Genomic DNA, 19,177 nt, shown 5'->3' on the forward strand with positions numbered 1-19,177 from the left:
GTACTCTTGTAAGTTGGTTCAACATGTTGCCTAGCGTCAGAAAAACAACTTTGGAGACACGTGGTGTTTATTAATAATGTAGTGTTTTCCAGTTGTTGAACTTTTGCAAGAATTGATTGTGAAGTATTTTACAGACTGAATCCTCCAAAGATATCTTCCTCACTTCAGTTTACAGATATCTCTTGCTGGAGTTGCCATGGTGTTACCAGAGTAGTCATTTGCAGCACAAAATGATAGGTATACATGAATGAACAAAGGATAATTTTTTTGTATTATTTATTTTAGATGTCAAGACAAAAAGATTAAATAATTCTATCTCGATTAGAGGAATCTGTCCTTCAACATATCCACCAGCTCCTGGTTGTTCATGGCCAGCTCCACGGGGGTCCTCCCCATGTCATCCCTGCCCGCCCTGTCCGCTCCCGCCTGCAGCAGCACAGCCACCACCTCTGCCTGGACGTTCCTTACCGCCCAGTGCAGTGGAGTTCGCCCATACCGATCCCTGACGTTTGGGTCTGCGTAGGCGGCGAGCAGCAGCCGCACGACAGCTGTGTGGCCATTGTATGCAGCCCAGTGCAGAGGCGTGCTCTGCTTCCTGCTCCTGGCACCGACCTCCGCGCCCGCGCCCACAAGGCAGCTGGCCGCCCCCACGTGGCCCCTGTATGCTGCCCAGTGCAGGGCAGTCCAGCTGCTCTCCTCCCTCACCATCACGTCCGCCCCTGCAGCCAGCAACGCACGCAGTTGTTCCACCGCCCCCACCTTGGCCGCCTCTATCAGCCTCCCCGCTCTCTTCTTTCTAGGAAGGCTCCTGCACAAAAAATCGACACACTTACACCACACACAAACACACACACACATACATACATACATATACACACACAAAATGAAAGAAACGGTCAGACGCAAAACTGCGAACAGTTCTGAGTACACTACTGCCTAGTGACTAGTTACAAATCTAGAAATCAATCAGCGTATCACAGATACACAGCAGTAGCCCCCACTCAAAATCTGCAGACAATTCCTATTAGAAATTGCTGTGCTCATTACTAAATGAGTTGTCACATTTTCTCCTAATTCACTCCAAAGAGTCACCTCCTTTGACTTCAGAATCCTGTTGGTAACCGATCGTTGACCTCCACAGAAGCCCACCTCTAATGTTACCTTCTGTTGGCAGCAATCCCTCCTGACACTTAGAAATGTGATTAGTTGCTTGTGTTTACTTCCTAAGTACTGAAACCAACAATTTCCTCAGCTGACAGCAAAACGATACAGTCCAGTGATACGTAAATTTTCTAACACACTAACACGAATACAGAAATTTACTGCTTTGTACACAACAAGGTGGTCCGGCTATACTATGTCGCCTCTCCCTGTCACCAGTTCCTACACACCACTGCTTACTAATCAACACATACGCTCATATAATCATGCATCCACCGAAGGACACTTGCACCAAAACGTTCATGTACATCTAAATACACACTCCGCAACCCACCATACAGGGTGAGGCAGAGAGTACCCTGTACCACTACTACACTCACAGTAGTAACGTTTTACAACTTCTCCCACTTTTTGTTTGAAAATTCTGGACACAAGTTATGCATCCCAGACGGACGTAACATTTTACACCTATACTTACTGAGTGCTTCGGAAACTATACGTACAAACACTATGGCACAATCTAGTGAATTTCTGTTTTAATACTGGTGCAAAGTTACACTGTCATTTAGGTTAACTTTAAACCAGTCTCAAAGAATGTACTATTCTTCCTATATCTAATCCTATGCATAAATTTACATCACGCCAGAACGAAAACAAGTGTTAATGACAAGTAAAAACAAAACTATAAATTCAGTATTCCTAGTTTCCTTTCAAATATCAAGATATTTGTATTGACCTCGCACTGCTCGACTAGAAATCATTCATCAGAATCTCTCTTGAAAGACAATGCAATTTCAAGGATAATCCCATGCCTCAGAGCTTGCAAGAAGCTTGCGAGAAGCTGCAAAGAGATGTATCGGGCACAAACCGCACGGTTAATAGAACTAAATTCCACTACGAAATTGTCGAAATATGTGGGGTAGCAGACATTTCAAACAAGCGAACTGGTACGAAGATAACCTGACTGCTAGAAAGTTATCCTGATTGACTGTAGTCATTTCCTTTTCTGTTCCACACGCAGAAACAGCAAGGGAGAAAACACTGTCTGTGAGGCATATTATCTCTGATCTTACCGTCATGCTCCTTATGCGAAACGTACTTTGGGAGAACTAGAATCGGTCACTCGTCCTCAAATGCAGGTTGGCTAAATTTTCTCAGTAGTGCTCACCACAAATAACGTTGCTTTCCGTCCATTGATTTCCATTTCAGTCCTTGAAGCATCTAAGTAAGAGCTGCGTGTTGTTCAAAAGTACCAGCCCCAAATCGGGTAGCCCACCCAAAATTGTTCTGATTTCTTCATTTAATTCGACCTCTTACAAGTACCAAACACTCGAGCAGTATTCAAGAACAGGACGCACCAGTGCTTATATGCAGTCTCCTTTACGGATGAACCCCACTTTCCTAGAATTCTCCCAACAGACCAAAGTCGACAATTCGCCTTCCCTACCACAGTCCTTTCAGTTCATACCTCTTCGCAAAGTTACACTCAGAAAGAAACGGTGTGCTGTGTCAAGCTGGACATTACTATTGCTGTATCCGAACATTACGGGTTGTTGTTCCTACTCACTGTCAGTAACTAGCTACCATTCATCGCACCAATTGGAAATTTTGTCTAACTCACTTTGCATTCTCCTACAGTTACTCAGCAATGACACTTTCTCTTACAGAACAGTATAACCAGCAAAGTGCCACTCACCGTGCCCACTGGATCATTTATGCACACAGAGAATAACAGCGGTCCCATCACACGCTTCTGGGGCGCGCCCGACGAACACTCGCCATTGAGGACATCATACGTGGTCCTGTGACAGACGTTTTAGAGCCGTTCACACCCCCGGGAACCTGTTCCGCATCCCTGTACCTTCCTTACCAGACGGCAATGTGGCACCGTGTCAAGTGCTTTCCGGATGTCTAGGAACACGTAGTACGCCTGTAACGCCTGTTGCCCTCACCCATGGTCCAGCAGGATCTCATGTGAGTAAAGAGCGAGCTGATATAAGACCGTAGGCTTCCGCGGCCAGTGTCATAGCGATTAAAATTCGCCTGGTTATTATGCCACGACATTGCTAACAACTAACGACAATAAAACTAAAGCCGACGTTTCGGCCGAATTGCAACGGCCTTCCTCAGGACACGACTAGTTTTGCATGGGGATAGGTGCTTCTGTTTATTACAGATTATCGATGTCTGACGTCACTGTTGTAAAACAGTTAATTGGCCCTGTAATACGATTGGCTAGTCATGACGTAAAAGAACATGGAGGGACAGAGTCTATTCGTGCATGTCCATGTCGTGAACGATTGGTAGTTCCGCTATCGCCGATTTACGATGTTGTTGTCATCGTACGTAGCGTTCGTGTTCTGCTACTCGTAAGCTAACAGGTCTGTCTGTTTCTCCTATGTAGGCAGCTCCGCACTCACACCGTAGTTCGTAAACACCTGCAGTCTTAAGACTGTTGACTACATCCTTGGTGGAACCTATCATTTCGTGGATCTGTGACTGCTTCGAAAAATCGGTTTGAAACCTCGTCGGCGGAGGACATTGCCTAGCCGTTCACATATGGTAAGTGTACCAGTGGAAGCTTCTCTTCTTTGCCTTCTTCTCGTGTTCTGCTCCCTTTGGTTTTAGTTACGTTTCTTATGATAGATCTGTTGGGACGAAATGTGTGTTGTAGCTCCTTTACTTCTACTTTGATGTTATTTTCATCGCTTATCCGGTAGGCTCGGGCAGTTAACGTATGCAGAACAGAATACTTTTGAGCTGGGTGGTGGTGGGTCTCCGCGTGCAGGTACCGATTAGGGTGCGTTTGTTTCCGGTACACTTTGTGCCCCAGTTTACCTTCGGCAGCTCTGTATACTTCCACATCCAGAAATGACAAGGTTCCATGAAACTGAAAACAATGGTACCCGTCAGCTTACGAGTAGCAGAACACGAACGCTATGTACGATTACAACAACATAGTAAATCGGCGATAGCGGAACACCACCGAGACTGTGGACAACCTGTCAGGTTCCAGGAAGCCCGAGTACTGGCGGAAGAATCGTGGATGCGAGAACGCAAAATACGGGAGGCGATCGGTATTATTAAGCAGCTTGACAACATCAACAGAGAAGATGGCTACAAACGCCCGGCGTCCTGGCTGCCGGCCATCCCAGTCCAACGGGCCGCGAGCGGTCGCGGGCAGAAGCTACACGGGACACGGGCGTGTCTCCACAAACAGCTGTAGAGCAACTGTCAGTCCACTTCCGCGCACACCAGGAGGAAAACTCGCCGACCAGAAGCCGAACGCTGATTGGCGGACAGCAACCAATCGCTGACCACATGGACATCCACGAATAGCCTCTTTCCTTCCAAGTTCCCTTATGTCATGACTAGCCAATCGTATTACAGGGCCAATTAACTGTTTTACAATAGTGACGTCAGACATCGATAGTCTGCAATAAACAGAAGCACCTATCCCCATGCAGGTGTGCCCTGAGGGAGGTCGTTGCGATTCGACCGAAACGTCGGTTTCAGTTTATTATTGTTGTCAGTTTTTAGCAATGACGTGGCGTAACACCAAGAAGAATTATAATCACCAAAGAGCAAGCTGCTTCGCTGTTTCAATTTACCAGGTGTAGACTGGGACACCCAGATGTTTAGGACGGGTGGTAAGGACAGAGCATCGAGTGACATACTGAGTGCACTATCCGAAAATTACCTCTTGCAATTAAACAGAGAACCGGCTCGTGGAGATAACATCTTGGACCTACTGATAACAAACAGACCCCATCTTTTCGATTCTGTAAGTGCAGAACAGGCAATCAGTGATCATAAGGCCGTTGCAGCATCCCTGAATATGGAAGTAAATAGGAATATAAAAAAGGGAGGAAGGTTTATCTGTTTAAAAGATTAATAGGAGGCAGATTTCAGACTACCTAACAGATCAAAACGAAAATTTCTGTTCCGACACTGACAATGTTGAGTATTTATGGAAAAGTTCAAGGCAATCGTAAAATGCGTTTTAAACAGGTACGTGCCGAGTTAAACTGTGAGGCACGGGAAAAACCCAGCGTGGTACAACAAAGTTAGGAAACTACTGCGAAAGCAAAGAGAGCTTCACTCCAAGTTTACACGCAGCCAAAACCTCTCAGACAAACAGAAGCTGAACGATGTCAAAATTAGCGTAAGGAGGGCTATGCGTGAAGCGTTCAGTGAATTCGAAAGTAAAATTCTATGTACCGGCTTGACAGAATATCCTAGGAAGTTCTGGTCTTATGTTAAATCAGTAATTGGATCGAAACAGCATATCCAGATACTCCGGGATGATGATGGCATTGAAACAGAGGATGACATGCGTAAAGCTGAAATACTAAACACCTTTTTCCAAAGCTGTTTCACAGAGGAAGACCGCACTGCAGTCCCTCTAAATCCTCGCACGTATGAAAAAATGGCTGACATTGAAATAAGTGTCCAAGGAATAAAAAAGCAACTGGAATCACTCAGAGGAAAGTCCACTGGACCTGACGGGATACCAATTCGATTCTACACAGAGTACGCGAAAGAACTTGCCCCCTACCGACAGCCATGTACCGCAAGTATCTAGAGGAACGGAAGGTTCCAAATGATTGGAAAAGAGCGCAGGTAGTCCCAGTCTTCAAGAAGGGTCGTCGAGCAGATGCGCAAAACTATAGACCTATATCTCTGACGTCGCTCTGTTGTAGAATTTTAGAACATGTTTCTTGCTCTAGTATCATGTCGTTTTTGGAAACCCGGAATCTACTCTGTAGGAATCAGCATGGATTCCGGAAACAGCGATTGAGTGAGACCCCAACACTATTTGTTCATGAGACCCAGAAAATATTAGATGCAGGCTCCCAGGTAGATGCTATTTTCCTTGACTTCCGGAAGGCGTTCGATACAGTTCCGCACTGTCGCCTGATGAAGTAAGAGCCTACCGAATATCAGACTAGCTGTGTGGCTGGATTGAAGAGTTTTTAGCAAACAGAACGCAGCATGTTGTTATCAATGGAGAGACGTCTACAGACGTGAAAGTAACCTCTGGCATGCCATAGGGGATTGTTATGGGACCATTGCTTTTCACAATATATATAAATGACCTACTAGATAGTGTCGGAAGATCCGTGCGGCTTTTCGCGGATGATGCTGTAGTATACGGAGAAGTTGCAGCATTAGAAAATTGTAGCGAAATGCAGGAAGATCTGCAGCGGATAGGCACTTGGTGCAGGGAGTGGCAACTGACCCTTAACATAGACAAATGTAATGTATTGCGAATACATAGAAGGATCCTTTACTGTATGATTATATGATAGCGGAACGAACACTGGTAGCAGTTACTTCTGTAAAATATCTGGGAGTATGCGTGCGGAACGATCTGAAGTGGAATGAACATATAAAATTGTTGGTAAGGCGGGTACCAGGTTGAGATCCACTGGGAGAGTCCTTAGAAAATGATGTCCATCAACAAAGGAGGTGGACTACAAAACACTCTTTCGACCTAGAGTATTGCTCATCAGTGTGGGATCCGTACCAGATCGGGTTGAGGGAGGAGATAGGAAGATCCAAAGAAGAGCGGCGCGTTTCGTCACAGGGTTATTTGGTAACCGTGATAGCATTACGGAGATGTTTAACAAACTGAAGTGGCAGACTCTGCAAGAGAGGCGCTCTGCATCGCGGTGTAGCTTCCTCGCCGGGTTTCGAGAGGGTGCGTTTCTGGATGAGGTACTTATACCTCCTGTGGAGATCACGAATGTAAAATTAGAGAGATTAGAGCGCGCACGGAAGCTTTCAGACAGTCGTTCTTCCCGCGAACCATACGCGACTGGAACAGGAAAGGGAGGTAATGACAGTGGCACGTAAAATGCCCCCCGCCATACATCGTTGTGTGGCTTGAGGAGTATAAATGTAGATGTAGAGTGAAGCTTTCTAAACACTCGCTGATTTGCGGTCAGGAGCTTTTCTCTTTCTATAAAATTTATTATATTCGAGCTGAGATTATGCTCAAGGTTTCTGCAGCATCCATATGTTAAAATATTTGAGTGTAATTTTGTGGATCTGTTCTTTTACCCTTTCCATACGCAGGGGCCATCTGCACTTTATTGCTATCCCTCGAGACTGCACTAGGCTAGGGATTCGCTAGAAATGCAAGCTAAGTAAGTGGACAATGCTGTAGAGTGCTCACTATATGAAGTGGAATTACTTACTTTCAACTCTAGCAGTTGTTTCTCTGCGCCAGAGGTGGTTATTACAATGTCCTAAAGACGGGAGATTTTGCAATTGTCAAATGATGCGAACTTTGTACCATTCTCGTGCTTGAACGATTTCATAAATGCGTAATGTACAACTTCGGCCTCACTTTTGCCATGTTGTACTGCCACACGAATCACTGGATAGACTCTCACAGCGATTTTATGTGGGACCAGAATTTTCTAGGGTTCTCGACGAGATCTGCTGCTAAGGTATGACGCGCATCAATCTTTTTACAGACCCACGAATTTCTGTTACTTTTTGTCTGTCGTTATTTGCACTTTCTGTTTTGACCTGAAAGTGTGACAACCTTTGTTTCCTCAGTATTTCTCGAATTTAGAAGCTGAACTACGGCGGGTCTTTCTCGTCCTTAATCCACCTGCTTGACACATACTTGTCCACAGTGTGACTTAAAATCCATTTAAACTTTGTCCACACTTCATCTATGTCCATTGTAGTGGAACTAAATGATGTTACATCATTGTCCACTGACTTGGTCTTAGCAGAAATTCTCTCCTAGTCTTATTGATTAGTTTGTTAACTTCAGTAACCAAAGTAGTTATGGTACCACAGTCACTAATCCAGTCTCTATACTGGTATGTTGGTTAACTAGCATACTTGCATGCAATCTCTCAACCAAAAACACAGTAGTGTGCCAAGGGAAATTTGCACCTCATAAATGCACTATCTGAAACCACACCCTCAGTTTCTTTCCCACTATTTGCAACCACACCCTCAGTTTCTTTCCCTGCAGACGTTATATGCGCATGCAGATGCTGATGTGTGTGTTCGAACTGGAACTCAATCTGTGCCACGTGAGTACCAGAACCAGTTTCCTGTTCTTTTTCTTCATTCTTGAGGTTGAGAGATAATTAACAGGAATTGTTTATTCCTGAATTGTCAGTGTGTAGACCATTTCTTTACCTCAAAATCGTGGTTTAGTGTAAGGGTGGTTGATTCGTTTTAGTTGAAGAGTGGGCCTCAATGCAAAGTGCCGGCCAGTTGCGCTGGTGGTCAAAGCCATGTTTCTCCCTCATTCAGTCCCACATAGGGTTCTGTCTAATAAATGTCACTACTGGCAATTCAGACATATACTTAGTAGAATACTGCACAGTTTCTCTCTGAAGATCATCATATAATTAATTCTATCCCACGAGCCGGCTTTGATTTTTGTGGTCAGCATGGCATTCCTTATATTATTTCCTGTCAGTAAGTGGTGTGCACCTAATATGATGCAATTTAATAGGTGCTTTATCTAGCCTTTGCTACGGCCTCCAGTGCCACAAAGAAAAATTTCCGCGTAGAATTGTGCCATCTTTCTTCTGTTATTTCCAGCACCATAGCTTGAGCTCTATCTGACCAACAGTGACACTTCTGAACAGATTAGCGCTGTGGTACTAAAGATCCTCTTTAAGACACTCACACGCCACACTGACAAATATATGGCTGCCTGTTTTCTGTTAGCTAATGTGGTGGGCAGTGGAAGGAATCCTAAGTAATCATTGTACTGATGTCATATCTAAGCATTTTTGGAATGGCTAAGTTTTCGATCTGTTCACGTGTCACTGTGGTTAAAGTATCCCACGCATGGCAAAGATGGCGGTATCCAAAGCTAGCGCCAAGATAACTATAGTGCACCACAGGTCATAGATGAGAGAGGTCAATAATGGCTTTGCAGTTGAGGGCCCATATCGACAGAGTGGCTACCAGCTGTGTCTCTCCAACGACTATTCAGTTACAGTTGCTGTGTGTGGTACTCCACAGCAGGTGCCTGGATCAAGCATCTGAGCTGACTGCTGTTCATCAGTGACGATGGCTGGAATTAGCACGCTGTTACCACTGTGCAGCTCCAAGTGCGTTTTATCCTTAACTAGCGTGAAACATCTGAAAGCGAACACCCTGCAACAATCATAGGAAGGGTCCAGACCACAGGAGGGGGCGTTACGGTCTGGGGAGTGTTTCGCAGTATTCCCTGGCTAATCGCGTCGTTCTGGAAGGCACTGTGGATCCAACGCGAGATTGCACCTATCCACCCCTACACCCAAGTTTGTTTTCCCTTCACACACTGGAGCGTGGCACACACCTCGCAGTATACGTGCGTGGTTGGAAGAGCAGCAGGATGAGTGCCACCAAACTCCCTGGATGTAAACCCAATCGAAAATCTGTGGGACCACCTCGATCTGGCGGTTCGCCCCACGGATTCTCAGCCGAAAGACCTAGCGCAGGTGGCCGCCTCTCTGGAGTTGGCTCGACTCGACATCCATAATGGTACCTTCCAGAATCTCACTGGCCCGCCTCCTGCACCTCTCGCAGTGATGGAAGCCGTGTAACGTGGTTATTCAGGCTTTTGACAGGTGGCCACACTAATGAGACTGGGCAGTCTGTAAGTTGAACCATTTTAACCCATAATGGGAGGTGAGATACAGAAGAATGTTTTAGACAGAAGTATAGAAGTTGTTTGAGGTAATGAGGGTCACACACTGTTACTAATGTCAGACCTCGGACGTGATCTTCAAGGCGATTTTGAGGTTCTGCTGAGTTTGTAAGTGCAGGAGACGAAGTGCTGGCGGGACTGGAGGAGTGAGGAGTCTTGAGTCGTGCTCAGGTAGCTCGCATGGTAAATCACTTGTCCGGGAAATGCCGAGGTCCCGAGTTCGACTCTCGGTTCGGCATGCAGTTTCAATCCACCAGGAAGTTTCGATTTGAAGATTATTTTTTAAACTCTGAACACTAATATTTGATTTCAAACTCGATAAAAGCGGCACACATTAGTCAACGTTATTGCAAGGTTCGGTAAAAGTCAGATATGTTTTTAGTTCTAATAGGGATTAACTCGGAATAGAGGCGGTGGTGGTGGTTCGTGTTTAACGTCCCTTCGACAACGAGGTCATTAGAGACGAAACGAAAGCTCGGGTTGAGGAAGGATTGGGAAGGAAATCGGCCGTGCCCTTTCAAAGGAACCATCCCGGCATTTGCCTGAAAATTTAGGGAAATCACGGAAAACCTAAATGAGGATGGCCGGAGACGGGATTGCACAGTCGTCCTCCCGAATGCGAGTCCAGTGGCTAACCACTGCGCCACCTCGCTCGGTCGGGAATAGAGGGATACAGCAAAATACAATGTTGGGCACAAATTGGAAAGGGAATCCCGAGGAGTGAAAGGTAAGGAGATGACTCCGTGCCTTGTCAACCAATGATCCACGTTTTATTTATGTTTGTTCAGTCTTGAAAATATCAGAAGACCATTATACATTTTATTTATTTTTGCTAACAAACACGTTAATTAAATCGACGTTCAAATCTGTCCGACTTTTCCAAACCCCATGTCACAAATAATTTCGACAAAATAAAATGGAACATTAAAAAGACCTTAAAAAACTATGACTAAAATTACAGTTGTTGATGATGACATGTCATCCCTTATGCCCCTTTCCTATTAGTGTCTAACACTGTATCCCTCCTCTATTCCGAGTAAATCACTATTCGAACGTAAAACATATTTACTTATTTGACATTCACTGAACCTTGCTAAGACCTTGAATAATGCACAGTTTTATAACTAAAATCTGCCACAATTTTCAAATCTAAAATCAGATATTAGGGTTCTGATTTTTAAAAATCACTTTAGACTCAAAATCGCTTTGAAAATCACCTTCAAGTTTTTGGCCATTTAGTAGTACAGCAAGCGGCGATTTACACTGACGCTCTTCGTGTGATTTTAGTTACCAGCGTCAGTCAGTTCAGTTAACATATTTTGGGATGTACTTAGCTGTTCAGAAGTGATGGATAAGCCCACTACATCGCAGGAAAATTTCCACAACACAAAGAATAGCGGTTTCCGGAGTAAAAGGCGTCCGGTCGCTTCTGACGTAATCACGGATTGTATTAAAGAGTCGCCACAAAAAGAAGTGAGGGCTAACATTGCCAGTCCCAAAAACGAAAGGACTACAATTTACACAGCAGTCAAACTTGCCGCAATAGGATCCGTCCGAAAGAATCCCGAAAATAAACCACACAGTTTACTAGAATCGCCAAGAAAGTGGACTAAGAAATTTGGAGCAAATCCATCGTTGCAAACAGCTTTCCAAAGTCGGTAATTTGAGAGGCGTTGGGGACTTTTCTATACGTAAAAAGTAGTGTTGACATTACACAAATTGCTTATTGCTGTATGAACAAAAAACCCACTTTCCTTGGTGGCAAGGTATTTTGCACAAGACTTTGCGTGAAATGGCACACTCCTGGAATAGTCTGTCAAGTAAAACAAAGCCTGTGGTACACAAAAAAAAAAAAATGGTTCAAATAGCTCTGAGCACTATGTGAGTTAACATCTGAGGTCATCAGTCCCCTAGAACTTAGAACTACTTAAACCTAACTAACCTAAGGACATCACACTCGTCCATGTCTGAGGCATAATTCGAACCTGCGACTGTGGCGGTCGTGCGGTTCCAGACTGGCGCACCTAGAACCGCTCGGCCACCCCGGCCGGCTCAGGGAAGAGTCCCATCTACGAATGAGTCAGGCACTGGTTGCAACAATTTTCAGTCACTGGGAAAGGGCACTTTAGAGATTTACTGGGATTTCAACGAATAGCGGCCAGCATCAGTGTTGTCAGTTAACAGGGAATAGTTTTCACAGTTGCTCACTGAGTTCGACGACTTATTTCACTGAAATCCCAAATCCTCCTATCCCCAAATGTTAATATTTTCTGGTGGAAGATTGCATGCAGCACCGGTCGGCGGCAGGCAGGCCACGGCCTGACATCACTGGACTGAGAGCTGAATCCGGAAGTGTATAAAGAGCAGGTGACTATTCACAACACATTAAACTCTGGCCATGGTCAGTCACTGACACTTCAGTTTCTGATAGCGCTTGTCATTACTCTCATTAATCTTAGCCTCTACATCAATTACACTGAAACATTCAGTAGTAGCTATGAGTTTATTTCACTATTAGTGTGTAAGTTGGGCTTTACTCCTGTGGAGTCGCTATTTTGCCAGCTGCCCATGGTGATACTGTGGAGAACATGAATATGTTTAAAGTTCACACACTTATGGAACTTTGCAGGTGGACATGGCACACAGGTAGACTGTGGTGTCTCAATGGTGGCTAATAATCGGGATTTATGCAACAAACATGTCAATGGTTGAAAATGAACGGACAATTGAATGTATTGAACTAGGGTAGAAAAATCCTATCAGTAAGGAAATCTGGTAGGGTTCTGTGCGATGGAACACAGACCTTAACACGCAGTTTCAATGGCCAGAGCGATGGAACCCTTGATTCAATAACAGAATAACGAAATCGGATTGTAACCACATGAACCCGTGCGACCCATTGCAAGTAGATCCACACAATGCACGCAACTTGGGCTGACCACCCTGGGTAATCGAGCACGAAATCCTTAAATCTCTGTATAGGCAGCAGAAATGTGTTTTCTAAAGTCAATTCACACATATTACGTCCCAATTAAGTTACAACATATGTTTTGCACCCACTTTTCCACTTGAAAGTGGGGACACTCCTCTATTCAATAACATCTTGCTGCATTCTGCTCTGATCAGTTGCAAACGGTTTGCTGATAAGTCTTACTGTTGCTAGTCCTAGGCATTAGTAGGACACACCAGGCACCACCCCACTCTCGATTGTTGACAGGTTTATTCAAGATGGCGGATCGAAGATGGCGGCGATAGATATGGCAACGTCGCAATGACGTCATGGTAGGAAGTTCACATTTTGGCAGGAAAGTAGGTCAATTGGGCTACCTCCAGTAACCTAATCCCACTCCCCTCCCCCCCCCCACCCTGAGAAAATGGTGGGAAGATCAAATTCCAGCAGGGCAATGCAACAACACAGGTACCTCTGCTAACCTAAGAAAATGGCGGGAAAATATGCCACTTTGGCTACCTCCACTAACCTAAGTCACCCAGTTGCCGCATCTTCCTAGGAATTGGCAGGAAAAGGACTCGCCCCGTGCTGGAGAGGATGGACGAATGTTTTTATTTAAATTGTCTTTATTTCAACAACTTGAGGCAGTCCCACCCTCAACTTTGTTCACCACATGGGTCGGAGGCCAGCTGACCTAGTACACAGTACCACTATCAGACAGCGCTGTCGACCCCCAGTGACGTAATCGAAGATGGCGGTCTGGTATGGGGGAAAATGGCGGGAAAAGGATTCAGCCTGTTCTGAGCTGCTGGAGAAAGTAAGCAGTGTACTTTATTGTTGGAACGATTTATTTAGGGACGAGTTTCATGTAGGTTATTTATTACACTGATACAAAACACATGCTTAGGGTAACAGTGAATAGTCTGCAGTCCTGCAAACTATTCGTAAATGATGCAGTACACTGATGTGCGGACACACAAACAACTCAAATTACAGAAATGTGCAGTACACACCCTACAGACCTGCAAACTTCTCGTAAATCACCGAAATAATGCCGTACACTGATGTACAGACAAGCAAAGAACCCATAAATTACCGAAAATAATGGACTACACAAACACTCAGTGCACGTAAGAAAAGCTTTTGAACTGTAGTCAATTGTGACTTATCAGAGGCAACAACGCGCAAGTGCATCAACGCCACCACAAGCAACACACAGGTGTCCGTGCGCGTCTTGCAAGCATAAGGCGACGGCATCGCTTTCATACTTGACTCTTGAGAAATTCCTGTCGAGATACGTGTTCACCTGGGTACCATTGCTGACACGATGACACAGCTGTGGTGCGGGTCCAGCGCCGAGACAGGTGTTTGCATAGGAGCTAAAAGGTTCGCAGTGTTATACTGACATCGCATGTCTGTCTAAATAAGCGCCAACGCACCCTCTGGGCCACTGGCGCGAAACCTCTCTACCTGCGGACATCAACGTGACAGGTCACACTATAGGAGTCTCTTCCAATGCTTCCCTGAATAGCACAGGGAAGATTGTAGCTAGCGATCCTAATGGGACATGCAAGCTGCGTCTGACCGAGCGCACGTGCTTACCTGCCCAGTGTGGCTGACGCATTGCTGCCAAATGTTCGTCCTGCTGTCAATAAACATCTCAGAAACGTTAAACGTTCTCACTGCTAAAAGTCTTCATCATGCCTGCGCACAATTGCGAAAACACCGTTAATCATAAAAGCATTCTTCTTGTTTGGAGGGGGAGCACTGTCTAAGCACAGATGGGAAAATCGGAACAATTACGCAAACTGAATTCGAAGCACTGTCCTACAGAAGAGAAAAATGGTTTTAAGTTTCGGTGTCCTACAGCTACTGGTCTGGAGATGTCATGCCACAGTGGCGGATGACTGACGGCATCCCCGGCAGAGGAAGACGGTCTGCTTCAACTTGTCTTTGAATAATAGCTTTCTCAAAACCTCCTGTAGATAACTTGCCTCCATCTTGTTCCAATCAGTATGGTGTAACTACAATTAAATATTAGGGCTGCTGCCATACTCTGACACCGAGCAATGTACTGGTTACGTCTCCTCTTTACGACCGTGCTTTTGGAACGAATGTCAGGCTGTGCGGGATTAGCCGAGCGGTCTGGGGAGCTGCAGTCATGGACTGTGAGGCTGGTGCCGGCGGATGTTCGAATCCTCCCTCGGGCATGGGTGTGTGTGTTTGTCCTTAGGATAACTTAGGTTAAGTAGTGTGTAAGCTTAGGGACTGATGACCATGGCAGTTAAATCCCATACGATTTCACACACACAAATCTCAGTATATATAACACACAATCTTCCGTTAAAAAAAAAAAAGAAGTCTGTCATCCTCCTTCAGACTACTGAGGTGGTGAATCCATACCTCCCTCAAGATAGGACACACAGTCATTTTCTCTGGACATGCCTGAACATAAACCGCTGCAACTTTACACTGCAACATATACGTATTTCAGACAAACAGTGCAGTTATCACTTACATGTGAGCAGCACCTGAAAAATTATGGCGTGCTCACATTCACACCAGCTACGTGTCTTGTGTCTCCTCAATACTAGGATATTATCTGATAATCTGTTTCAGCGCTTCTGCATCCTGCAGAGATTCTCTCAAACAAGTGTTATGTAGGACAGGTGTCCGGCTCTAAATGATAATGAATACCGCACACATAGATGTAATGCTTGGAAAGGCATCATCGATGTCGGTTGGTGTACCGTAATCACTACAACGAGGAAAATGCGAGGATATGCTTAGGGGTGCTGATGAGGGGACGTGCTGCTACAGCTGTATTGCCCACACTGTTTGTACACTATAGCAGGCCCCGTTGGACACTTGTATTGCTGTTTTCTGCAGCTGTTTATGGACTGAATCTATCACCACTTACGCACTACTCAGTGCATTGAAATCACAATTCACTATGTCCAATCTGTCCTTCGTTTACAACTAGACATGCGTAATTTTTTTGTTGTTTTTACGTGAATAGTAGACTGATTACTTCACACGAAACATATGTAGGAACATAAGCCGCAGTACCTTTACGTTGAAGCAGCCGCATAGCATTTCTGACTATCAATTATACGCGTATAAAAAATTATGATACGTCCACTCTTGTACCTGCAGGTTGTCATTTTCACACTGCAAAAAAGCCTCCTGCCATTACATATTTGTCGATGAATAAAGGATGTAATTAAAATTTGGTCAAGCAACGTAGAAACCAGAAATTTTAGCGAGGTGGAGCGTTCTGTAAACCATTGAGTAACTAGTAATTTATCACATCTTCGAAGACATTTACGTGAAAACTCGAAGAAATAAAATAAAGACTGATATTTCCACTTGCGAATACCACTTTTGGTGATGTAACAGATTCGAAATCATCACTATAATTTAGAAAGTCAACTAAAGTGTTTCTCATGTCTAGAAAACATCAGAGGGAATAGATGTACTCACAGGCTGATGTACGAAGACTGCAGCCTTGGCAGCAGCGTCAGCAGCCTCGTTTCCTAGCAGACTGACATGACCAAGGACCAACAGAAACATGACATTAGCCCAACCACGAGTGAGTGAGTGAGTGAGTGAGTGAGTGAGTGACAGTTGTTCTGGACCCAAAGCACTAAGGGATGAGTAGTGTACAGCAGTGCACAGAGACTTTCGGGGGGGAGGGGAGGGGGGAGGAGCTGGGGCTGACTGAGTGACAGTCTGAGCAGAGGGCACAATTGGGAAGGCCGTATCGCCGAATGTAATCTGTGGCCTGATACAAGGCGAAAAGCTCGGCTGTAAATACTGGGGAATGGGCTGGGAGCCAATATCGAAAGACACGGGTGCCAATGACGAACGCACACCCCACCCCACGGTCAGTCCGAGAGCCATCAGTGTATATACAGGTACTAACACTAAGTTCCATGTAAAGGTCGTGAACGTAAGACGATATACTGAGGCTGGAGTAGGGTCCTTAGGAAGTGAATGAAGGCCAAGGTTAACATGGGCCACTTCACGAAGCCAAGGTGGTGGAGGGTTCACACCCATGGGAAAAGTTGCAGGTAACATGAAGTTAAGCCGCCACTGCAAATGGCGAAAGCTGACTCCAGGAGGTAACAGAGAGGACGGGCCCCATACTGAGGATCATCGAAGAAGGAGGCATAGGAAAGGTAGCCACGCATGGTAGACAAACGGCATGCATACCTGCTGAGGCAGTTCAGCATCTTAAGCATACAGACAATCGGGCTGGTGTAAAAGGTGCCCGTGCTCAAACAGATGCCATGACGATGGATAGTGTTGAGACGGCGGAAAACGGATGGGCGTGCAGGTGCATAAACAAAGCACCCATATTCGAGTTTCGAATGGACAAGGGACCAGTACAAACAGGAGGGTGGTTTGATCGGCACCCCAAGAAGTACCATTGAGGACATGGAGGAACTGCATACAGCAGGCTGCCAGGTTACAGACATGGGAGAACCAAGAGTGTTTCCTATCTAGCATGAGCCCCTGGAATATCGTAGTGTCAACGAATGGAAGGACAACAGGCCCAAAATGTAGAGATGGCAGAAGAAACCATTTGCGCCATCAGAAATTCATACAGACTATTTTGTTAGTGGAAAACCGAAAGCCATTGGTAATGCAACAGGAGTGAAGATGAGTAAGAGAACGCTGAAGACGCCGCTCAGTGAGACAAGTCCGTGGAGAACTGTAATAGATGGGAAAATCATCGACAAAAAGGAAGCCAGTTGTGTCTGGCGGGAGACAGGCAGAACCATGAGGCACACCATTTTCCTGAATAAAGGTGTCCGACAAGGCAGAACCCACACGCACCTTGAAAACACTGTCTTGTAAAAATGCCCAAAACAAAAATAGGGCAGGCACCCACGGGAGCCCCAAGTGTAAAGAGTACAGAGGATACCAGTTCTCCAGCAGTTGTTATACACCTTCTCCAAATCGAAAAAAAAACGGCCACAGTCTGGGATTTCCGCAGAAAATCATTCATGACATGGGTGGACAAAGTAATGAGATGGTCAACTGCAGAATGCCGCACTCTAAATTCACACTGTACATTCGTGAGTAAATGGCGAGATTCGAGCCACCACACCAGTCAGGCATGACTCATACGTTCCATCACCTTGCAAACGCAGCTGGTAAGAGATGGGGTGGTAGCTAGAAGGAAGGTTTTGGTCCTTACTGGGCTTAGGTATGGGTATAACTGTGGCTTCACGCCAGTGTCCAGGAAATGTGTCCTCAGCCCAGATGTGGTTGTATGTGTTAAGCAGAAAGTGCTTGCCCACGAAAGTGGTGCTGCAACCTCTTGAAGTGGATAGTATCTGGCCCTGGGGCTGAGAACCGAGATGAACAGTGAAGGCATTTTAGCACTCACGATTCAGAGAAGAGGAGGGTATCTCCCGAGTCGCCTCTACTCGTTTCCGATGGCTAAAGGCAGGATGGTAGAGGGAAGAGCTCGAAACGTCTACAAAATGGCGACCCAAGGTGTTGGAGATAGCAACAGGATCCATGATGACATCGGCACTTACCGTCAGGCCAGAAATGGGGGAATGGATCTTCGTTTCAGAGAGCTGTTAGAGGTTCGCCCACACTAGAGAGGAAGGTGTGGAACTGTTAAAAGAACTCGTGAACTAGCTCTTTTGTTGTCCTGAAGAACTCTAACACACCTTGCACGCATCTATTTACAATGAATGCAGTTCTCCAGCATAGGGTGGCAGTTAAAAACGCGAAGAGCACATCTCCATGCGCGAATGGCGTCATGGCATGTGTCAGGGACTGGAACCTGATGTGGTACAGAGGAAGTGCGAGGAATGGAAAGTTTTACAGCAGTAAGGATAATTCTGGTCAGATAGTCCAACTGGTCATCACAACTGGGAAATATTATTCTGCGAAGGTCGCCATGGAGGAGTAAAGCTGCCAGTCGGCCTTAGTAAGCCGCCATTTCGGGCATGCATGTGGATGGTGTAAGAGTCGGCAGATGGAGATCACATGGGAAATGGTCGCTTGAGTAGGAGTCAGAACAGACCACTCAAAATGATGGGCAAGCTGGGCAGTGAAAAAGGATACGTCCAAATGAGAATAAGTGTGCGAGGAGTCAAAAAGGAAAGTGGGTGTACCAGTGTTAAGGCAGAAGAGGTTGAGGTGGTTAAGAATGTCAGCCAAGAGGGACCCTCTCTGGCAGGTTCTGGGAGAAACCCAAAGGGGATGATGAGCATTAAAGTCACCAAGTAGAAAAAGTGAGGGAGGTAGCTGCCGAATAAGCTGAAGCACTGGTGACATCGAAGGATGGAGGTACAGAGGGAGAAAGTCAGGTGGGGAAGGAAAAGGCAAATGGCAACAGCTTGAACATGGGTAGACAGGGA

At 45.5% G+C, this 19,177-nt stretch overlaps 1 protein-coding gene across 2 annotated transcripts in view; it reads right to left on the reverse strand.

The window, feature by feature from the left end:
- Window positions 1-234: 234 nt before the first annotated feature.
- The window catches only part of LOC126295084 (zinc finger protein 729-like), a 251,786-nt gene continuing 232,843 nt past the window's right edge, over window positions 235-19,177 (reverse strand). The window contains exon 5 of one of the 2 annotated variants that reach the window (XM_049987344.1): window positions 235-808. In XM_049987344.1, coding sequence (XP_049843301.1) covers window positions 322-808 — 487 coding nt within the window. In that variant the 3' untranslated portion in view covers window positions 235-321. The remainder of the gene's footprint in view (window positions 809-19,177) is intronic. The other variant, XM_049987345.1, reaches the window with a different exon arrangement.

The sequence above is a fragment of the Schistocerca gregaria genome, chromosome 11, assembly GCF_023897955.1.
Source record: "Schistocerca gregaria isolate iqSchGreg1 chromosome 11, iqSchGreg1.2, whole genome shotgun sequence".
Lineage (NCBI taxonomy): Eukaryota > Metazoa > Arthropoda > Insecta > Orthoptera > Acrididae > Schistocerca > Schistocerca gregaria.